Here is a 22,755-nt window from a genome sequence, read left to right on the forward strand (position 1 = left end):
ACGGTACAAACATTGCATTGAGTATGATAGGTTGTATAGGTCTGGGTATTTTCTATGTACATATATACATATATACAAAATTTACATTATGTTCAGCTGTGAAATCAAATAAAAAATCATTTATTCTTGTAGAACATTTTAGCCACTTATAAAGGTCAAGTTTTTTGTATTAATATTTTATCTCGACTGTGCAGTTCAGTATACAGATTTAATTAAGAAAAACTGGCAAGAAACTGAACCGATGTCTATGTCTAACTTTAAGAGAAAATCCCGTGAGTTTTGTCATGTACGTTTGTCTAGTACCCTTAACGTAAGCTCTGCTTAATTTGATAGTTCTTTATCTGTCTAAATCTGCTTTATTTTTTTGGTTCGTTAAAATGTTATTTCCTAGAATTTCACTGCTGGCCTAGTTAGGGTAGCTTCATTTTTACATTTACATAATAACACTGTCTTTCGTGCAATTTCCTCTGCTTTCGCTTGGCATTCAAATTGTCTCTCCAAACTACATTTCCTGTGTTTAATTGCACAGTTGTATTTATTCCGCTTCCTTAATGAAGTCGATTTTATATACATTGTTATAGTAGTTGGTAGTAAATAAATTATACTTAGGTATTAATTTTCAATCAGCTGTAAAAGAATACTTACTTAATAGAGAGATTTTTTGCCTATAAAAACTACAGAATTTACTTTTACCTTAAATATGTATATACTAAAAAAATATATATGATTATATTTTCAGCAAAATTTGTCATAAAAATAATATCAATAATAAGAAAGTGGAATAAGTAAATATTATAGGGCTTTTTAAAATTAATCCTCAAAATTTAGACAACTGATCTAAATACATGGATAAATCTATCGAATACACCCAAATCGATACAAACTCGTAAATATAAATGTTTGTATCATGCGAAGAATCAAACTTACGACTATCGGGTGTAAACCGCTTGATCACCGAAGTCATATATACAAGGATACAAGACCATCAGGTTTATTTGCTAAACAGGAGACTTACTTCAGATTTATAGATTTGTATATGCATGATCTATCAATATAAATATTAATGACATGACCATTACCACTTTGTTGTATACTGTAATGGCAAATCGGAAATGTATTTTTAATTCTAAATTTGTATTTAAATTGGACATTTGTTTATAATTCAACTTCTTGACAAGAAACTCGTTTCTACCGTATAATATATATCTCCTTATTGCTAATATTTTAGTTTATTATTTTTTTGTGGCTTTAATTTATAATATAATATGAATTTAAATTTAATTTAATACACAGACACTGTAAAGTTAGAAGATAAAAATAGAAAATGAAAACATAAAGAAAAAAGAATTTTAGTCTTTTTCGAAAAATAGAAACGTCGATCAATTGTACCGAAACAATGGATCCATTGTCATAAGATTCTGAAAGAAAAATCTACTCTACTAATTGGGGCATCGCGTGTTTTGAAATTAAAATATGATTAAAAACGTTCCAATGCAAAATATTCAGCGAATTTCATTTAATATTTGTGTCACGTTCTTCACTTTGAGTGACATTTTGTTAGCAAATAATAAAATATTCCGTGAAATATTTTTGCGAAACGACATGGCGCTTTTTTTCTTTGAGATGTATCTTCTCGTTTTAATATTTTTTTACATATATAATGGGGATATATAATAAATAAAGAGTTTATAATACCATTAAATTCACATGATTATATATCACATGAGTAAAGTGCCATAATAAAATTTTATGGGTCCGATTTTGCGGTTACAGTATTCTACAACGCAATCACTGTTACCCATTTATTAACAACGCACTAATACAAACATATATAGTTAGCCAGAAAAGTGGTTTACAGGATTTAAAAAATTATAAATTATGAATCACACTATTCACCAGAATTTATAGTGTCCTGGCATTTACAGTGTCCATTTGTTGTCTATATGTATAAGAATAGTATACATATTCCGCAGCTTCATTTTTATTTTCTTCATTATTAATTAGATACTTAATTAAATCTCTAATAACAGAGTCGGATATTTCGACCTACTTTAAAAATGAAGAAGATTCTCATTTCGTGTGTATTTTTTATTTTCTGTAACACAGAAAATAAAAAATACAGAACATACAAAAAATAAATTCAGAACTTTCTAATAAAGTTTATTAAAATCGGTTCAGTAGTTTGTTAAATTACAATAAATGTTAAGACATATATAATTTTAGTCTCAATAAAGTGCTTTCTTTCCGATTTTATCATTAAGTTATAAATGGTAATGTCAATGAATAATGAGGCCGGAAGTTAGGGACTGGAACTCTGTAATAAAACAATGTAACATGATTACTAACGATCGAAATCTGTTACATTGCAATCAGAATAATGTTGTAATAAATTTAAAGTATAGTAGATAGTAATTTATTATACCTACTTCCAATATAAAGTAGTTTCTAATTTGACGATATAATATTTAATTGAATATGTTAACCTACCTTTATTGGATTTCAAGATCCATTTTACACAAACCCAAAAATCATTAGATTTGTTATCCCAAATGTTAACGAGGGTCATAATTCAGTTATACATATTTCCTTTGATACATTTACTTCAAAGAGTTAGTTGAAAGTTAATTAATTATCTATTTAACATTCAGTACTGATAATAGTAACTTCGTCATTAAAAGGAACAATTACAAGATTATCTCTTAACAATTACTTTGATTTATTTTAGAAAAATAACAATTGGAAGATTATCTCTTAATAAGTCCTTTAAGGGATTCATCGTAAAGACGAACGTTCTACTGAGTAACTACCACCACACTGCGATCGCCAACCCGCATGCCAAGCGTGGCGATTATGGCAATATCTCCCCAAATGGATTTGTGGCGATTATGGCAATATGTTGTTAACAATGTTTTTAACACTGGATGCATCATATTTTGATGAAATCTGTACTCAATACGTCTTATACAGACTATATCTGCCATGTTCCTAAATGAAATATGTTAGACGGAGGCATAATTGGCGGTATATTAGCAGAGCCAGATATAGTTAAACTATTGTACTAGCTGGTATCGCAGTAATGTTATTTAGTATAGGTACGATAGTGTTGTCTTTGTGAAATAATAATAAATAAATAATACAATTTGTGTATATCTCACTCCCCTCCCTTACCAACAGCGTTTCTTGGTATATAGCTCGTTTTCGATTAGTAACAATAAACACAAAATGTTTTTAACACTGGATGTCTTTGTAACAAAGTCGTTCCCCTGTGATCGATTCCCTATCTTGCTTTAACTATGAGAAAACATCTAAAGTTAAGTCATATCAACAGTCCATGGAGCGGCGATTATTAGAAATGGGGCCTACTAGTCACTTGTAATTAAGATATATATTAATTAAAAAAATACTCAAATTATATGTATAAAAATAGCTGTTTCCTCACGCATTTATCCAGTTTTTTTTATAAAAGATATCATAATATTATTCTTGGTATACGATTTATTTTAACATTTAACCTCAATAAGCTTTCTTCAGTACTTTAGTCGTAAGAAGGTAACAAATAAATAGACAGACATACTTACATTACATTGTGCAACGTATATAGTTTGTCCAATTCATGTGAGAGGATGTGGTATCAGTGTGTATCTCAATATGCCTTCAGCTATTCTGTGTCTGAAACTTTATCCGAACCACACTATACCTATATAATCCCATCAAAAACATAAATGTGAAATGATAGCCGAGTTTAATATTATGATATATGCCTTGATTGTTGACTTCTACGACAGAAGAGATGAGATCTAAATGGGTGCCAAGTTCAATGGTCTGTCCTGAAATGTATTTATAACAATATAAAATATCATTTCTTTTATTTGTCCGCTATAAATACATAGTGTAATTAAGATACAGAAAAATACAAATAGACGCAGCTTTATCTTTCGCAATGGTGAATAGGCAGCCATATTGGTGTGAATTTCTTTTGTAATAAGTGTACATGTATTTACAATAGCAACAAGTTGGTCAAGATTGGATTCCGCAATGCTGGCTCGGTGTAATAGTTTGCTCGTCATATTTACATAGGACCGGTATTACAGTGTTCGGGGCTTCTATTCTTGTCTCAAGTATTGAACTAAGGTTAGACCAGTTCTCTTGAGAAAATTATTTACTCATTACATTGTGCAACGTATATAGTTTGTCCAATTCTCTAACTGTTTCAGGTATTAATTTGTTACGATCAAATGAGTTAGCAGTGAATACATGTGAGAGGATGTGGTATCAGTGTGTATCTCAATATGCCTTCAGTTGAAATATAATCAATTAAAGTGAAAAATTGTAGTAAAATGATAACAATTTACCAGTTTCAGATTTTATTCTGTATAGTTGATGAAACTTTATCTAAATAACCGTTTGAGATATGTTTATGAAATTTGGAACGAACCTCAATATATACAAATTTGACTATATATTACACTGAGAATATATAATATTGAGCTGAATTAGTTTCACTTACAATTAGACAATATTCTCATGAATAATATCATCCACTGGCTTAATAAACACCCTCTAATTGAAAAAATATACGAATTACAAACTAGAACTTAAGGAAATATGTTATTCTATTTTATATGGATGATGATGGACCACCACCCGTAGAGGATGATAGGATGAGCATCAACTCAGTCCAGTTAGGCCATAGTGACGACATCATCAGTAATCAAAAATTTACCAAGATGATTTTCCGGAGTGACCCCATGTAGGTTGACCTCAGGTGGAATATCGCTAGCAAGGAGTCCACTTATTCTCTCCCAAACATTGTTAGTAAATCTGGCTTATTATATCATTTTAATGCCAAAAATATAATAAGAAGTCTAATTACACCCATCTAGGATTACACTTGTGAATATTTTTATTGTATCGACTTCAAAACTAGAAAATAAATCCTAGTTTTTAAGAATTTATATTCTAGTTTTAAAGACTTGTTATATATATATATAAGAGATCCATAGCTCAGAATTAACAAAGATATCTTACGAAGTTACACCAGTTACAACAGAAACACAAATCAAATTGTACGATACTATTTTAGAATCGTACCTTTTTAGATTTGTAGAAAATTTTATATCTCATGTACTAAACTTTAAAATATTTTGTAGTGGTTCTAATTTTATTCTAAAATACATTTTCAAGCTATAAATAGCTGACTTTAGTCCTCAATTGAGGGCGTAAGACGGCGTACCCGACTAAAACCACGAAACCCACGGTCAAATGAAATTATTTTAAATTACATCCAATTGTAATTGATAACAGTTTACAAAACGGTCTGACCCAAGACGATTGATTATTCGCCGACAGAGGGTTAACAGCTGACGTGGTAAGTGATTTAGTGACCCTATCACGATAAGACGGAACGGTCTTCACTCGACGGACATTTCGTTCAACAAATAATACGACGAAATTGTCTTTGAAAAACTCGTCGCGACAGTGAAAAAGAAGTGTCAAAGGATAGGACTGATAATCATTATATTTATACGTAAATCAAATACATGTACCCTACACATTTGTACCTTATTTTAATCCTTATATTTAATCCTTTTGTCAACTTACCTGATCCTATAAACTTATCATTGTTTGAACATCCTTTACCTGAACAATTGTTTCCCAAATGTTGTTAATTGGCAAAAGCACAGAAGTGCCAAGTCATAAAAAAGAAAAAAACGGAGAAATATGAAATTACGCATACTTATACCCATTTATATAAAGAAAAGGTGCAGAACACTAATATTTCTTTTAATTATGCATAAAAATACATTATACAAATTACTAAATATTTTAAACACACACGTATAGATAATATAATATACATTATTAATATAAATTTCCACCATTTTACTCCTTAAAACATGTATTTTCAGCAAAATATATGCTCTTTGCCTGTATGTGCTTAACTCAAATATGAATTCTGTCTCCAAACAGATTGTTTACCCGCTGTGTTCCGGTTTAAGAGTAAGGTATGATAGTGAAATTACAGTTATACTGGCAGCAACGACCTTGGTGGTATCTATGGCTTTACTTCCGACGGCTGCAGGTTCGTTTCCTCGCAGATATTTGTATTTAAAAGTCGAGTTTGTAAGTCTGGATGTTTTCTATGTAAGTATATTATGCAATTATTTACAAACAAAAATTTATTGCAGTATTTACATCAATTGTCTAGTTCCCATAACACAAGCTATGCTTAATTTGGCACTAAATTACGTTTTGTCAATTGTCCTAGGTTATATAATTATTATTTTTAAGATTACGACGAAAATGTTCAGGGTTTTAGTAAACCCGACCATCAACTAAAATAGAGTGTAATGTAATACATCCCCGCTGAGGTTATTCTTTGCCGTCTGCATGACATGCGAGCTCTCCAGAGATCAATAGCGCAACACATATTAAAGATGTATAATATGACAGTATATGTATAGAGGCATCTTAGCTAACTCGATCAAATTGTTGGAGTAGTCAGAAGACTCCAGAACCTACGTGTAAGAGTTATAAATGTGAATGAAGTAGGAATTGTGTATTGGGACAGAAGTCAAAACACACTATTCCCTTTGCCTACTTCGCAAGTACCTAGCTTGAAGATAGATATACAAAGATAGTACATGCAACTGTTATAGATAATCTACAAAAAAAATCGAACAGAATTGATAAATACACATACAAGTTAATTTCAATTCATTCACACTTGTAATCGGCATTTAAAAAACTGTACACATTAACACCGATTTTATATACCTACTTAGTCTGATTGTAACTCTTATCTGCTATCTTGATTACAAAAATCCATTTTCCTCAAACGTTATCACATATCTATTGCGAATGGAACTTCGTAACGTTCTGGCGTTACATATGATGAGATCACAGTTCCATTTTCTGTTTAACCAATTTCCGTAAGGTTTACAGTTCCTCGATATTAGTTATTTAGTCTCGACACTTTCTCAGCGTTATTGAGAAAACAGAATATCTGGTTTACTTCAAAACAAGATTGAAAAGCGAAAAGTTTTCTCGAGAACAGATAGCAAACTCCATTCCAGTCTTTACTGGCGCATGTTTCTACTATACTATATTTATTTTGATTAAATATTATGTATCGATAACAGTTAATTCTATTCTATAAATAAAATTTACGTACTATTTCCACATTTGTTTCATAGTTCAATAATTTTTTAGCATATTGCTAATATTAATTACATAAATAATTTTAGAATTATGAGCTCTGGAATATATTAAAACTCTTTGATAATTTGATTCCGTGATTCTTATGGAAATAATCCTTTCCGAATATAAAGTTAAGCATAGGGAATAAAACATTTTATCATAAGTGTAAAATGTAGAAGTAATTAATATTTGTATAAGTAGTAAGTAATAATATCACGTCAACATCTGGGTACCAAAAAGATTTTAAGCAAAAATTAAGACCTCTTAAAATTAAACACGTTTATTGGACTTATTAGAATTTACCCACAACATCTCAATAAATACGTCAAAATCTTTAGAATAATCTTAGAGAAAATGAGATTTTCTCTTCTTAGAAAATTTTGTTATAATCTATAAAGCTATAATAACAATTAATATGAGATTAACATGTGTTCTTGAATCTATTTTTGAATGTCATATCAGTGAGCTAATGATGGAAACTACATTATTCCATAACATTTAGTGCTTAAGGTATAGTACTCCAATTTATCTAATCTAATTAGTATTATTAACCATTTTTTTTAATTAATTAGTATTTATTTAAAAAGAATTGTGATACATTTTTATATATCATATATAACTCTTACAGTACCAGCTATGTAGTAATACGTATTATTTTACCAGAAACAAACGTAATGTTTACATCGCCAGTACAAACATTATTTATTCAAAGAGACTCGTACGAACTTTGCTTGTGATTTTACCCCATTGTTCACGTTATTTGCTCATGAGAAATCATACGCCTTTACCACCTATTCTAAATATGGAATCCGTTGTTTCACAGTACAATATAATTAGAATTTCTGTCACAGCTTTCAAACACTTCTACGGTACGTCGCTGCAACTCACTAGAATACTACCAGGTTCGTAAATATTCATCTCTCAGTTATGAATATATGAGAGCCTTGGAGGCGCTCTATAGACTCTTGTGGTATATAACAAGATACGCATGGGTAAGTTCTCGGTTCATAGTAAGGTTTCAGACATGCATTTGAATCAAAGGCACTACGACAAATTACTAATGTGTTTACACAGTAATACAACATTGAATATTATTTTATGTGTATAATTACAAATATTAGGTGTAGTGCACGCTATCAAATATATTAAAAATATATAGGTACGTATTCTTTAAAATATACATGTGTACCTACTAATTATTTATTTATGGATATAGATGTAGACAAAACGGAGAAAAAAACATTAAGTCTCAGTATAAACATTTTAGTTTGTAATTTAATACAATGAAACTCTTCCACAGAAAACCTTTTCGAAAATATCACCCGTATATAGTATATTTTTATCAATATCAATAATTTGACAAATTTCAATTGTTTTTTTATGTAGTATGTGTCTGTATGTATTCCAACAAGATTATTTACTATGAAATAAATATCAGAAATTTGTACATGTAATAGTATTGTATGTAAGCTTTTGAGAAACATTCTGCAGAGAAATAACAAATTAAATTTCATCTGCATAATCTTGATCCATTTAATATTGTTACCAGATTGATAGCGAACAATATTTTAGTTACGTTTGTAATGGAGAGCTTTATATATGTTTTGTGCTCTTCTAATATTGTATATAAATATCTGTAATTATAAATTTTAACGATTTCGCAGCCATTCTGTTATTTAAGGCAGTTCATTAAGTGTCAAACAAGATATTACAAAAAATGTTATAATGTATATATAATATGTAATAAATTATCGATCATTTAATTACATAATAATAATATACTTATCTTGTTGTTTATATTATTAAAATAATTAATTTTTATGATTTTTAAGATTATTATGAAGTTAACATATCGGTCAAATCTGTGTTTAAGGAACAGAATGAATACTTGAGAATAAGAGAAGAAAAAGTCAAAATAAAACACTGTACAAAACTATCTGACCCGCGCAGAAATAGTTGTCCAAATCTACCGTTTTTCAGAAGGATCTTCACGCAAAAACCACTGAACGGATTTTGATGAAACTTTACTGTAATATAACTTATACATCAGAATAAAACATAGGCTATACTTTTTATTGAAATTTAAAGCGGATGAAACCGCGGGCACAGCTAGTTTTCAATAAATGCGTGAAAGTAAACAAAGTCTTTGCAACTTTTCACCTCAATTATTTTATATATAAATGCTTACTTAACCCCAATGAAACTCCCCCACTTCGTAACAATTTTATGGTGAACTGACGAAACCATTTGAAAGCCATTTCGGTAGACCGCAAACTCAGATCGTGTAAAGTATAAACAGATTTCGACTATTTATTTATAGTTGGAAACTAACATATATAATCGCTATAATTTTATAGAAAACAATTACGACCTTAATCGTCCCATAGAAATCAATAAAACTCCAGAAAATAGTCACAAAATTAATTTGTATAAAATTAAATACACATAAAACATAATCAATCATATCAAATAAAATTTGTTTTTATTATACTTCAATTATAAGTATAATAAAAACAAATTTTATTTATTTTTTATTATTGTTACATTTATTATGGGTAAAAATAACTAATATAGTAAAATAAATAATTTAAATCGAATATAAAACTGTTCAATGAGATTATAATATTGCTGTATACCTTAGTTATGTTCATCAAAAGTAATCCGGTAAATTCTACCACTTCCTGAAATCTTGTATAATTGATTATTTCTGTATCATATCTTCATTGTTTAATAATTCACAAAATGCACAGTAGTCATCCATTTCGATACTCCCCAATGTTCTATAATGCGAGTAACATTTCTTCCATCTAAAATATTCAGCATATTCATTTGGATTGTGGATCAAATAGTTCATTTTTGCTGGTAATGTCTCCGGATCTAATTATCTAGCATTTAATAGCAGTAAATCCCATTTGGCATAAACATGTTATAAAAATAAAATTTCATAAAACTGTATTTCATTTTAAAATTAATATGTGGTCGTGATTTATGTCGACGTCTTGCCTGACGTCCATTGTTGTAATGTATATTTCATTTTGTCTGCTCCGTATTCTTCATTATCTGCTTTATTATACGTTTCATCATCTGATTTATCATCTGCTTTATTATCTGTTTCATTGTCTTCTTTATCATGTATTTTATCATCCGATTTGTCCTCTACTTTAATATCTGATTCATTATTTGTTCCATCAACTACTTCGTTATATGTTTTATTCTCTGGTTCATCTCCTAATTGATTTGCCACATTATAATTTACCTTATTTTCTGCTTCATCATTTGTTTCGTCATCTACTTCATGATTATTTTTAGTATCTGCTCCATCATCTGCTTTATAATCTACTTCTTCATCTATTGCATTATATGCTTCATTAATTACTTGATTATCTGCTTTATCTTTTATTTCATTATTAAAATAATTCCTTAAACTTTTATTCATTATATTGTCATTTTGTAGATCCATATGAGTTACTAATATTTGTTTCGAGAAATCCATGTTTTTCCTTATATTATTGATTCCTACTAATGTAAGTATAAAAAATATCAAAAATACTACTAACTTAATTATTTTTATTGGAATATATCCTCGCATTTTTTTATATCTGTAAATACACGTAAATTCGTGTAGTCTGTTGATTTATAATATAGTAACTACATATAGCAATCTTTAATATGACAACGATATCTGATAACAGTTATCGAATCAGCTGTTCGTGATGTGACTTTACGTATGTAATTAAAATAATAACTGTAGAATATCCTAAAAGGATATTAATATTACTGCTAGGTACGAGTACCTAGTACTTATCTTACATACTCATACGTCGGGATCAGAAGAAATTATAAAAATACACCTCCACCTACTTTTTCCAAACTACTCAATAAATTTTGGTAGGGATATTAGATACTCTATTTTTTTTAATACTTGTAACAATATATTAATACGTGATGCAAAAACTTAAAAGCAAAAGTCGACAAAAATTATCACAAGCAAAAATTACGCAAATTTGACATATTCCGTTTGTTAGTGTTTCGATAATAATTTATTATTTATTTTATTTGAACTATCCCTATTTATTATTTATTTATATTATTTATAACAATTTATATCATCAATAAATAAGGGCACAGAAACAAAAATTACGTATTACTAACGACGTAATAATTTCCCATAGGTATCTGAACTATACAATTTTTTCCCCACGTACGTGTTAAGTTAATATTATTTCACTAATCAAATTCTATTGAGTGTTCACAGATTACAGGATACGATGGTCAATTTAGATCACTATTATCTGGCGTCTAAATAGTTAAGTTATCTAGCTTTAGATAGTTATTTAAAACTCGTAGATCGAGAAAATTAAAATTTATGTTAAAAATTATTTGTTGTTTTTATTGAAAATGATATAGCCTTCGTTACTTGTTAATATTGTTCTTTATTTAACTTTAAGATAATTTTCTAAATTTAAGTGTTTTTTAGTATATCTTATCTATTTGGAATACAATTTAAGTTGTAGACGGTATTAAGAAGGTACAACCGCCGATTACCGAACCAATGAAAAATATCTTATCAGGAAATAATGTTAAAAGTAGCTTATTAACTAACTCAAGTGTGGTACAATAATGTAAAACAAGAAAGGAAATCTTGTAGAAATTCCCGTGAATTTAGAAAATTGTTCCCGTGACTTGTTGCATTTAATAATGGAAACACAGGTTACGGGAACGATAGAGGAGAACACTTTCTCTGATAATCGGCTACTTTATTGTGGTCAGGGTCACGTTTGTGTGGCCATCTGACACAGATGAGCCGGGGTTGCCGACAAAAGGATTAAATTCTAAAGGAAATATAGAACTAGATAATTACGCAAGTTTTAACTTATGGTATATCTAGAATTTCATTGAATTGAGTTTCATTCACTACACAAGGAAATATAATTTTATTGCTTTATAACTTGTTTATATTTAATCGAATTAGGTGTTATTTTACGGAAGTCCATTTCACTATTTGCTAGATTTATACTATTTTGCTTAATTCCGCTACAATTAGCATGTGTGAGACCACAAATATTTGGTGTGGAAACTTGACTACCATTACGACCTTCTCTAATGGCGATTTAAGTCTACACCCATATTGCAACACGTGTTTCACCTCTGAACGAGGCATTATCAGGAGTAGAATAGAGTTCGGGTATAGCTTGGAATCCTAGTGTTGACTCTTCGGCGACCAAGACCGAAGATTTGATCGCCATTAGAGAAGGTCGTAACGGTAGTCAAGTTTCCACATGTGTTATGATTTTTTTATATAAATGAAATAATAAACAAACTGCCGGGCCACAGAATGGAAAGAAAGGTAAGTCTCGCCTATATACATAAACATCACAAACCTCACGTCATATGACGTCCTTACCACCACTCAATCGTTGTCATTCTGGAGGACTAAGATATCGTGCTAATATATCCATTTTCGAAATCAAATCAATTAATAATATTTGTCAGAACTATAATTGGCTAGTAATATGACTTAGCATAATATTTTCTATTAATGTTTATATTCGTAGTCATATAATTGATAATATTATATCTGTAAGTACAAATAAAATAACTACCTGCATTGAATTGGATCTAATCACTTGTATTCGTCGTTAATATTATATTGTCATATTGGTATCCAATATTTTATCTAGCTATGTATCTATCAGTAAATAATAGACATTACTGTATATAATCATAAAAAAATATCATTAGATATAGGTATACGTATTAATACAATTTTTACGAATGTATGTAATAAATTAATATACACGAATTCTAACATACCAAATTTCAGGGTCTGTTTTCAATTAAACGATATTCATATTTTACGAACAATCTTGCTGGGATTACCTACACATATGTATGCTATTTTTTGCATTTATTAATATTAAAATCGTGATCTAAAAATAAAATAATCAGATAATTTCATAAAAAAATGATGTTCTCGCACAAGTCCGTAAATAAAACAACCAAAACTGAAATATTATACTTTGTACTTTATTCATAATTTATATTAATGATGAACCTATCATCTACGGTGAATCCATGGATGGCCTAGAAGTTAAAGCGTTACTGTTTACTGTTGCCGTTAATAGTTATTATTATTCTGTCACTTTTCTAATAGTAATAACATAGATGCGACGTAGTGTGAATAATCCAATAGGATTTTAAAAGTATGATTCTTATCATAATTCGTACAACTAGACGATAACAAGATATAGAAATAAACTTTCATGTGTATGATGGTTATCTACTTCAGTGATGTACGACAAGCACGCGCAACGCACGCGCAATTTGTGCTGTAACGTATTTCTTCTTACCGCTAAAAATGAGAAAAAGTTTCACATTTAAATTATTTATATTAGTTCTACTAATATCTGTTTTATTACTTTTTTATACAGCTGTGAGTGATGTACCCAGAAATGGGTACGGAAATATTATTATTCAAAGACTAAGGGAAATTAGTGATATCGTTAGTGAAAACAGTGAAAATTATAATGAAAATGTGTCAATCGAAATAGAAGAGAACACAGAAGTACAAAATGCTACAGAGAAAACTACAAAAATAGAGGAGCGTAACATGAAATATATTCTGCAATGGACAACACCCACAAATGTACCATTCGTATACATGGGGATCGGTCAACAAGGATTCATTGATAGAAAATGTTCATATACAAATTGCATAGTTACTGCTAATAGAACCTACCTTGGTGATGTAAAAAAATTTGATGTAATCGCATTCGCGGGTCCTGAGGTTGTGCGTACGCCTCTCAATAATTTACCACATGAGAGATCACCTGAGCAAAAATTTGTTTTTACTAATATTGAGTCGTCTCATTACTATCCAGTATGTTCCAATAAATTTGATGGATATTTTAATTGGACCTGGACATTTAGACTTGACTCTGAGGCTCGTTGGGGCTACATTATAGTTAGGGATGCAGATAATAACATTATAGGTCCAAATAAAATTATGCATTGGATAAAATTTGAAGACATGGATCCTGTGAGCGAAGAAATTAAGACTCAACTTAAAACTAAAACGAAAACGGCTGCTTGGTTTGTGTCAAATTGCTATTCAAAAAGTAGACGTGAGAAATATGTGGAAGACCTTAAAGGAGAATTATCAAAATATAACTTGACCATTGACGTGTATGGAAATTGTGGAACAATGAAATGTTCACGTGATAATGAAGAAATATGTGATGATATCGTTAAAGAAAGTTATTATTTCTATTTATCGTTTGAAAATTCTTTTTCCGAAGATTACGTTACAGAAAAGCTACTGCGAGGCTTACAAAGCAATGCAATACCTATAGTTTATGGTGGTGCTAATTATACGAGGTAATTTTTATGTCATGAACTTTACTTACATAACGAATAATTCTTTAATTACACTTTAACGTTGGTATTTACTAATTCACTTACTGCACAATTTCAATAATTTCATCTAATATAATATCTCGCAGTAGTACGTACCTGCAAACATGAATATATCACAACCACATAGCGGAATCAGCTCCTTCCTAGCAGTGGAATAGCACTTCCAATATCATATTTGTAAGCAAATATCCTTATGGGTACTATAGTGGAACCTTCAATAAAAGAGTAGTTATATATACATAACTACTCGTAAAATAAAGAATATATTATATGTAATAAATTATATCTTACAATTGATAAACGTAACGTAATATGTATTTGTTGTATTTTATAGTTACAAATATGGCTATAGAAATTAATAAAAATAAGTAAATTTATATTATGGATTTATTATTGTTGACAGTTTCCTTAAATATCCTTGTCTAATGTTAGTTGTACTGTATATATTATTGGCCATATTTATTAGAACACACAGTTATTAAAACATTTGACAGTGTTAATGATTCTTGTTTAAAAGTATTTATTATTTTAACACATTATAACAATATATTAAAATAAATAAAACAATCAAAAAAACTTTAAACATATAATACATCGCCATTTAATCATTTACAGTAATATTAAGCAGTGCATGTATGTACTTATACATATAAAATAACAAATAATGGATTAAATATATGTTATTGCTTTGTAAAAAAAATACCTAAGATCTACCAAGATTGAACGTATGAACCTAAATTGAAATCTTTACCTATAAAAGAGCCACAAAACTCTGTTCGTGTTTCCCACTATTAATTGAAAAGATAATTAATTACAACGTGGTTAATTTATTTCACAGGTCCTTTTCAATGTATATACGAAAGTTTGAGCTCTTTGTCTATTGCAGGTTCATGCCAGAGGGCATTTATTTGAACGCAAGAGAACTAGGCGTGGAGAAGTTGGCAGCAAAGATGAACGAATTAATTAACAATCCCGAAGAATATGCCGAGTACTTCAGATGGAAAAAGTATTATTCGTATCACAAAAGGGCGGAGAGCATAGATACCGATGATTATTGTGGTTTTTGTTCATTACTGAACAACGAAGAAATGTTACACAAAAAATCAGTTTTACAAAACTTCAGAAAATGGTGGGATTCACCAGATTTATGCTCTTAAAATACTGTTTATGTACATATTAATATTGTTTTTTAAGAATACTGTGAATATATATTGAACCAATCGTTTTAATTTAAGGTTGTAAAATCTAGTCTGACTGGACAATTTTATGTTCCAAATAGATTATTTAGTTTTTACTTTAAATTTATTTTAATACTTTTAGTGTTTAACTATATTACAATTGAAGTTGTTGTTATTGTTTTCTTTGAAATATAATATTATCTATAACCAATCAGTCGACTGCGACGCACTCTAACGAGTTCGTTCGTTTAGTTCTGAAAATATTGTAGAACATTTATATCAATAACGATTGTTTTGTACGCTTTGCCTTTTAAAGACGTAAACTCAATATTATTTTGGAATGGGTATTTTAATTAGATGATGATGATAAAGTTATCATCATAGGCTTGTCTTTGTCCTAATATGTGGGGTGTACTTCAGTATTTCATCCTCATTCACCGATCCCTATCATATTTGAGCGAGCCATTCTCTTCTTTTATACATATCATCTTTCATACAGTTCATCCTTTTTCCCCGGTCATCCTCTCCCTTTTCATCCATTTGCGTAAAGTAGCTGTTAGATATTGTTTTAGCCTATGACTAGTCATGAGGAACCTAACATGATAGTTCTACAAAGAGTTGTTTTCCAAAAGTTGGTTTCCAGGAAACGTAACCAAAAGGGCCGTTAATTCTAATCACATATCCTTGAATAGTAACGACGTATCTTCCGGTTCTTATCGCAGTACTTGGATCCTCAAAGCGATAATACATATATATAAAAGGAATATTATGAGCAATACAATACACAGGTATAATGTAAGAAGTCAAGTTACATAAACATATCTGTGAACAGACATACCTTCCTTTAAGCGGGTTATCAAATTGTTAGGCAGTGATTTTAAACCATAAAGAATCATATATTAATTGTAATAAAAATCTATTTCTAAAACCACCCGTTTTTTACTAATGGAGGATGACAGAATGAGTTAGGTCAGTTAGCTTATAGTGACAAATTTACGTATTCCATCATCGTATTACAATTATAAATAGTTACTTTTGGTTAATTATATTGCACGTCGAATCTCAACACTATTAGCGTTCTACTGAATCATTAATTCGTACATTGAAGCTTAGTACTGTTTAAATAGGTTTACAATTGAGTGACATTTATTTAAATTATTTCCTAATGCAACAATTAACCGGCCTAAATTCGAACAACAACATTGGATGTGCACAAACCATAAAATCATGATACGATTTAATAATATAATCAGTACATTGCACATTACAACTGTTAATTTAATGTGAATCGTACATCGACCTATGATTTTTTTATTATTTGGCTAACGACCTACGTATGTTAGGTTTTTGTATGTATAAAATTTTTCTTCTAAACGAATGCGTGAAGCGTGAAATTAAAGTGAAATACGCGAATGTAAATTTTTAGGGTTGTACCTCGAAATTATAAATGAAGCCAAACTACCATTCCAATAAGAACATATATTTTTTATAGCCTAGTACTTAAGGACAGGCAACATAACGATGTAAAATTACAGATAAATAAACAAACACACATAAATATTAATAATTTAATGTAGCTACCTATACTGGAGATGGTTTTGGTACCGCCTAAGGTGGCACGATCACGTCATGCGGCGACCATTAGACCACATGACAAGAACAGTACTTGACATGAGTACCCAGCCCAGCAGACGGGCCAACTCTAAATAAATGGGACTTAGGTCAGGCAAAAGAAGAATAACATACATAAATATGTAGGTGTATACATTATTGTTCAAAAATGGTAACATACGAGTATAATAATTTATTTTGTGATGTCTGTCGTGATACTGATGTCTATAGATGGCGTTTACTGCTGTCCATCGGGTGGCAGATTGCTTAACATTTCAGTTACGTAACAAAAGACATATTTTTAAGTATATAGCCATATACTTACAAAAAGTATCAATACTGTTACCTAATATCTATTAATAAATATTTACTAAGCTATAAAGATAAAGTACTAATATTATTTTACATATCAATGTTTCAATTTCGATAACATACATTGAAACTGCGTGTTTTTTCCAAATGCATCTAAAAAATACATGTTGTATTTACATAAATTGTTATATGGGTGACAAAAACATTTACGTAGACCTACTTGACCTTACGGCACAATTGCGACTGTCTGTCACATAATTTAACATACACTATTACCTTATTTAACGTACAAACACGTTGGAACAATTATATAAGATTTAATATTGATTGTTCCCTTGACTGATTGAAAATGTTAAATTTTCATTATTCCATCTAGAAGATAGTAAGTCCAAAACTGACCGACATCAAAGAAACTTTGTGTCAATTTATACTGACTGACTGAGTCTAACGTGATGGAAATGTCGATAACAAATCAAAAATTAATCTGCCATTGCGGCAACCTCCTCTGTCATGTGCATTCAAATGTTTTTTTACATTCATTTCGGCAATCAGTAGAAAATTATTTCGTATTATACTTACTCGTATATAGCCATAATTATTTAGTGCTGTGTATTAAAATACATTTTTATACAGGATCTATGGAATGTAGTTCCATTATATCTCATAATTTAAATATATAATTAAAATAATAATCTGAAGCCTTGAAATCAGCAATTATAGTACAATTTATATTAACAATAAACAGTATAATTTTATAAATAGATAATAAAAATAATGTGGACTATGCTGTACCTATATAGAAATTGTACAAAGATGACCTTGTACTGGCGGCGGTACTTTTGTCTCTCATAATTTGTTATATTATTTGTACCTACTTCCTATTATTATTTTTATTTCATGTTATTTACTTAAATACACCGCTCACTTATCTTTATTTGCTCTATGGTCGACTGTGCGAAAATGCCTTATGGTATTAAGTGCGCCATATGCACATTTATTTTTCAATATGTGCATTAAAGTTTCAATAAATAAAATAAAAATATTTCAGCCGCCAAACAACTTGCTTTGGGAGATATGTTTCGTTACTCAGAAAAGACAATAAAATTGTAGCATCCGAAAACATGTCATCTTAGACTAGGCCGCTACGCTAAAAACCAATTCATTTATTGTTACTTAGTATATATATACAATTATGCATACAAGATCATTACTCCGGATCATATTATCATGTGATCCTATCAGGCACATTCGTTGTGGATTATGTATGTATATTGTGTATTTACGGAAAAAAATATGTATTTGTATCAGCTATCTAGTACCCATAACACAAACTTTAGCTAGCTTAACTTGGGAATAGATAGCGCTGTGTGAATTGTCCTGATATTATTATTATTACATTTAAAATTTGTGTTCTTGTTTCTAAGTAACAGTTATGTCTTAAGTGCGACTGTCATGAAATCAGTAATAAATTGTATTTACTACTATATATCCTCTGAATATCCACCAGAACGCTGTCCACCTATATACTGTAGGGCAGTAGGTCAAATATATCTTCTATAGATAAATATGTCGAAAGAAAATCTCTTAAATATATTATAGAAACGCAGACCAGTGTTCACATTCGGTACAGAGGTAATCTTATTCGGATTTGTTTATGCATGAAAGGGAAATTCGGTATTTACCCTATTTTATAGTAGGTATTTGCAGTGTGCGACAGTACGAAGAAATTTGTGTATTTTATAGATATTATTTGCATACGTATATTTTTATTTGTACTACAACAAAAAATATATGTGTATGTGGAAATAATTAAATCTGTCTGTTAATTATTTATTTATACTTAACTGTATTAATTTTATGTTTGTTACTAGCTATTGCCCCGGCTTCTCACGGGGTGTATATGTATTATATATAAATATATATAAATTTTCTTCTAAAATCACTCTATGTATTAAAACCGCTTCAAAATGCGTTGCGTAGTTTTAAAGATTTAAGCATATATAGGGATGGTCAGACAGCGACAGCGACTTTGTTTTATACTATGTAATGATGATACAACAACATTTTGTAACTGGAACTCGGTGAATAGGTTATGTTTTGTTACAAGGATAAAACTTACTTATATAGAGAAAATGAATATTTGCAATGATTTACCTAAATTAAAACAACCTATTTTGTTGTCTAAATTAAAAAGACAGGGTGTTGTATTAAATGATATAGTTGATGATATATATATGAGCATTTTGATAGGAGCCGATATTTTAGGTAGTTTGTTTACTGGGCGTATGATAAATAGATGGTAATCTTGTTGCTATGGAAACTAAGCTAGGTTGGACAATACAAGGCCCAATATCTAATATGTTTCATGTTGCTGAAGAAAGTCTTGTTAGTTTATCTTGTACATTTAACTTAGAGGATCTATGAAACTGCGTGTTAGTTTAGAAACTATAGGTATTAAAGATGAACCGGAAGTTAGAAAACAGACAGAGAGAGAAAAAGAAGTATTACAATTCTTTAAAGATACGATATCCATTAATGAGGAAGATAGGTATGAGCTGTAAAGAATTGCCCTGGAAGGATATATCTATAAATTTACCCACAAATTACGACCTAGCTCTAAAACGATTAAAATCTACCACTATACGTTTGTCTCGTTTAGGTATTATGAAAGAGTATAATGAACAGTTTAAGGAGTGGTTAGATTCATCTATTATAGAAGTCGTTATGAACCAGATCATAACTCAGGACACTATCTTGCTCACTATGCAGTAGTTCGCGAGTCTAGTCTCACTACAAAAATTCGGCCCGTGTTCGATGCTTCTGCATGTATTAATAAAGAAAGTTTGTCATTGAATGAGTGTTTAGAAAAAGGTTCTAATTATATTGAATTAATTCCATCGTTGCTTATCAAATTTAGGCATGGTTCTATAGGAATAGTAGCTCTTATATTAAAAAGGCCTTTCTCCAAATATCAATTAATAAAGAAGATCGCAATTTTTTGAAGTTTTTATGGTGGCGTGATATACATCAGGAAAAGAAGACTGTAGTCACTTATCGCCATAGAAGGGTTGTATTCGGCGTAACTACAAGTCCTTTTTTATTAATGGCTACAATTAATCATCATTTAGAAAAATATGAGTCAGATACTGCTAATAAACTTAAATCTAACTTTTATTGTGATAATTGTATAGTAAGTGTGGAAGATGAAGAAAGTATGAATAAATTTATAAATGAGGCAAAGGAAATTATAGGGTAAATTTGAACTAAGATGCTGGGTAACGGGACCAGTAATAACAGATGATACTATTTCAGTGACGTCTGTTTTAGGACTCAACTGGGACCCACGGAGCGATGAACTATTTTGCAAGGTTCCTTCTATGAATGAGAATAATATTATGACGAAAAGAACTTTATTATCTATCGCTCAGAGCATTTGCGACCCTATAGGCTTTATTATCCATGCACTATATAAAATATATATAAAAATGTTGGAAAATAGGTTTGGAATGGGATAAACCGCTTCCTATGGAAATTCAACATGATTTGAAAAATTGGATAAAATATTTAAATCTTTTAACGGAATGTCGGATTCCTCGTCATTTGTTTCCGACTAGTACTGAATCGGCTTGATGTTGGTATGTACCACGGTATACTATCTGATCCTGTATCATCGCCAGCAAAATTTTTATTTTCATTGTGCAGTAGAAGATAAGATTAGTTAGTAATAAGATACGATGGGACTGGCATTATCATATTATGATAAAAGTCCCTAAAGAAATGTAAGAATAAAAAAAAAACAAAAAAAAAAAAAAGGATGAAACTTGAAAAAGGAGATAAAGACTATTATATGGTGAATGACCATTTCTCAGATACTAACGAAGTCGCGGATAACTACCACTTATGGAAAACCTATATTTTCTTAAATTGATTACAACAATCTCATGTTTGACTTTAACACATCCAAATAAATGATCTAAGCTCACTTATGTTATATGTTCTATAAAATTTCCTCTTTATTCCTTGCTAAATCACAACCTCACATCCATCTCTCTGTCTCCTACAAAACCGCTTCAGTGCTCATCAATCACTGACTACGGTCAGTCGCACCCTATAAATAATAAGGTCGCCAATATGTCACCCGCCAAATGTTTCACGTCTTTGCCTTTTAATAATGTTCGAGCCCTTATCCCGAATTGCAATAAATCAAATAAAATATAAATACATAGGACACGAATTGAACAGTTCTGAAACATTCGAACAGTAATATAATATTATATTTATTTTTCTCCACAAAAACATACACATGATATAAAGTGAAACAGAGCCTTTGACATGAGGAATTTGACATGCTTGAGGCATGTAAAATTCCATGCTAAAATACAGATTCGTCAAGAACAGTGCCTGTACTAGGTATCCGAAGGGTGAAGTGAGGGGACTTGATGACCCGTGACACAGACGACTCAGGAGTGTTTGTTTGTAATATTGAAATAACCGTTTTTACTACATGCCTATGAATATAAATACGGTACATACACAAAAATAACATTTTCATTTTTGTCTGTCTGTTTATTCCGGCTAATCTCTGAAATGGCTGGCCCGATTTTGCCGGAACTTTTTTTGTAGGTAGCTGATGTAATAAGAAGTAACTTAGGCTACTTTTATTTTAGAATAAAGTAAATTTCCACGCGGACGAAGTCGTGGGACAGCTAGTTATTCTATATAATTCAAATATTATTATGTATATACAGTAACTCCTATTTGCTACAAAATTGGAATGGAAAAAAGGTTGTAACCGTCAGTCTCCTACATTGATGCATGAATAGCTCCACAATCATCACGTCATAATATGACATGCATATGGGCCTAGAAATATAAATTATATGTAGGTACTTACATAAGCTAAAGTACTTATAAAAAGATGTACCTAAACAAATTTTTGGAAAACCAACGTGTATGGCGTTAGTTATTGAGAACAATAGTAACTTACCGAAAGAAGCTAGTAATTTATATATTAGTACTAGCTTTTATTGTAAAAGTT

The 22,755-nt window shown here is 30.1% G+C and overlaps 2 protein-coding genes across 2 annotated transcripts; one reads left to right on the plus strand and one right to left on the minus strand.

Moving 5' to 3' along the window:
• Nucleotides 1-10,186: 10,186 nt before the first annotated feature.
• Nucleotides 10,187-12,446, minus strand: LOC131842646 (RNA polymerase II subunit 5-mediating protein homolog). Its single transcript, XM_059191216.1, has 2 exons — nucleotides 12,347-12,446; nucleotides 10,187-10,548 (listed from the first exon to the last, which is right to left on the minus strand). Exons 1-2 carry the CDS (start codon nucleotides 12,444-12,446, stop codon nucleotides 10,187-10,189), a joined length of 462 nt encoding a protein of 153 aa, XP_059047199.1.
• Nucleotides 12,447-13,502: 1,056 nt separating this feature from the next.
• LOC131842584 (alpha-(1,3)-fucosyltransferase C-like) lies at nucleotides 13,503-15,865 on the plus strand. The gene is made up of 2 exons (XM_059191162.1): nucleotides 13,503-14,577; nucleotides 15,503-15,865. The coding sequence occupies exons 1-2, from the start codon at nucleotides 13,559-13,561 to the stop codon at nucleotides 15,771-15,773; spliced, it is 1,290 nt and encodes a 429-aa protein (XP_059047145.1). The 5' UTR covers nucleotides 13,503-13,558; the 3' UTR covers nucleotides 15,774-15,865.
• Nucleotides 15,866-22,755: the final 6,890 nt, after the last annotated feature.

The sequence above is a fragment of the Achroia grisella genome, unplaced genomic scaffold (assembly GCF_030625045.1).
Source record: "Achroia grisella isolate CSIRO2021 unplaced genomic scaffold, CSIRO_AGI_Agris_v1 utg241, whole genome shotgun sequence".
Taxonomy (NCBI): domain Eukaryota; kingdom Metazoa; phylum Arthropoda; class Insecta; order Lepidoptera; family Pyralidae; genus Achroia; species Achroia grisella.

Excerpts from the sequence above, each read along its gene's own strand:
- LOC131842584 (XM_059191162.1), top strand. The coding sequence starts at position 13,559 with ATGAGAAAAAGTTTCACATTTAAATTATTTATATTAGTTCTACTAATA. Across the intron at positions 14,578-15,502 it reads GGTGGTGCTAATTATACGAG|GTTCATGCCAGAGGGCATTT; the intron begins GTAATTTTTATG and ends TGTCTATTGCAG.
- LOC131842646 (XM_059191216.1), bottom strand. The coding sequence starts at position 12,446 with ATGGCGATCAAATCTTCGGTCTTGGTCGCCGAAGAGTCAACACTAGGA. Across the intron at positions 10,549-12,346 it reads TGATAATGCCTCGTTCAGAG|ATGAAGAAGTAGATTATAAA; the intron begins GTGAAACACGTG and ends ATAATGCAATAG.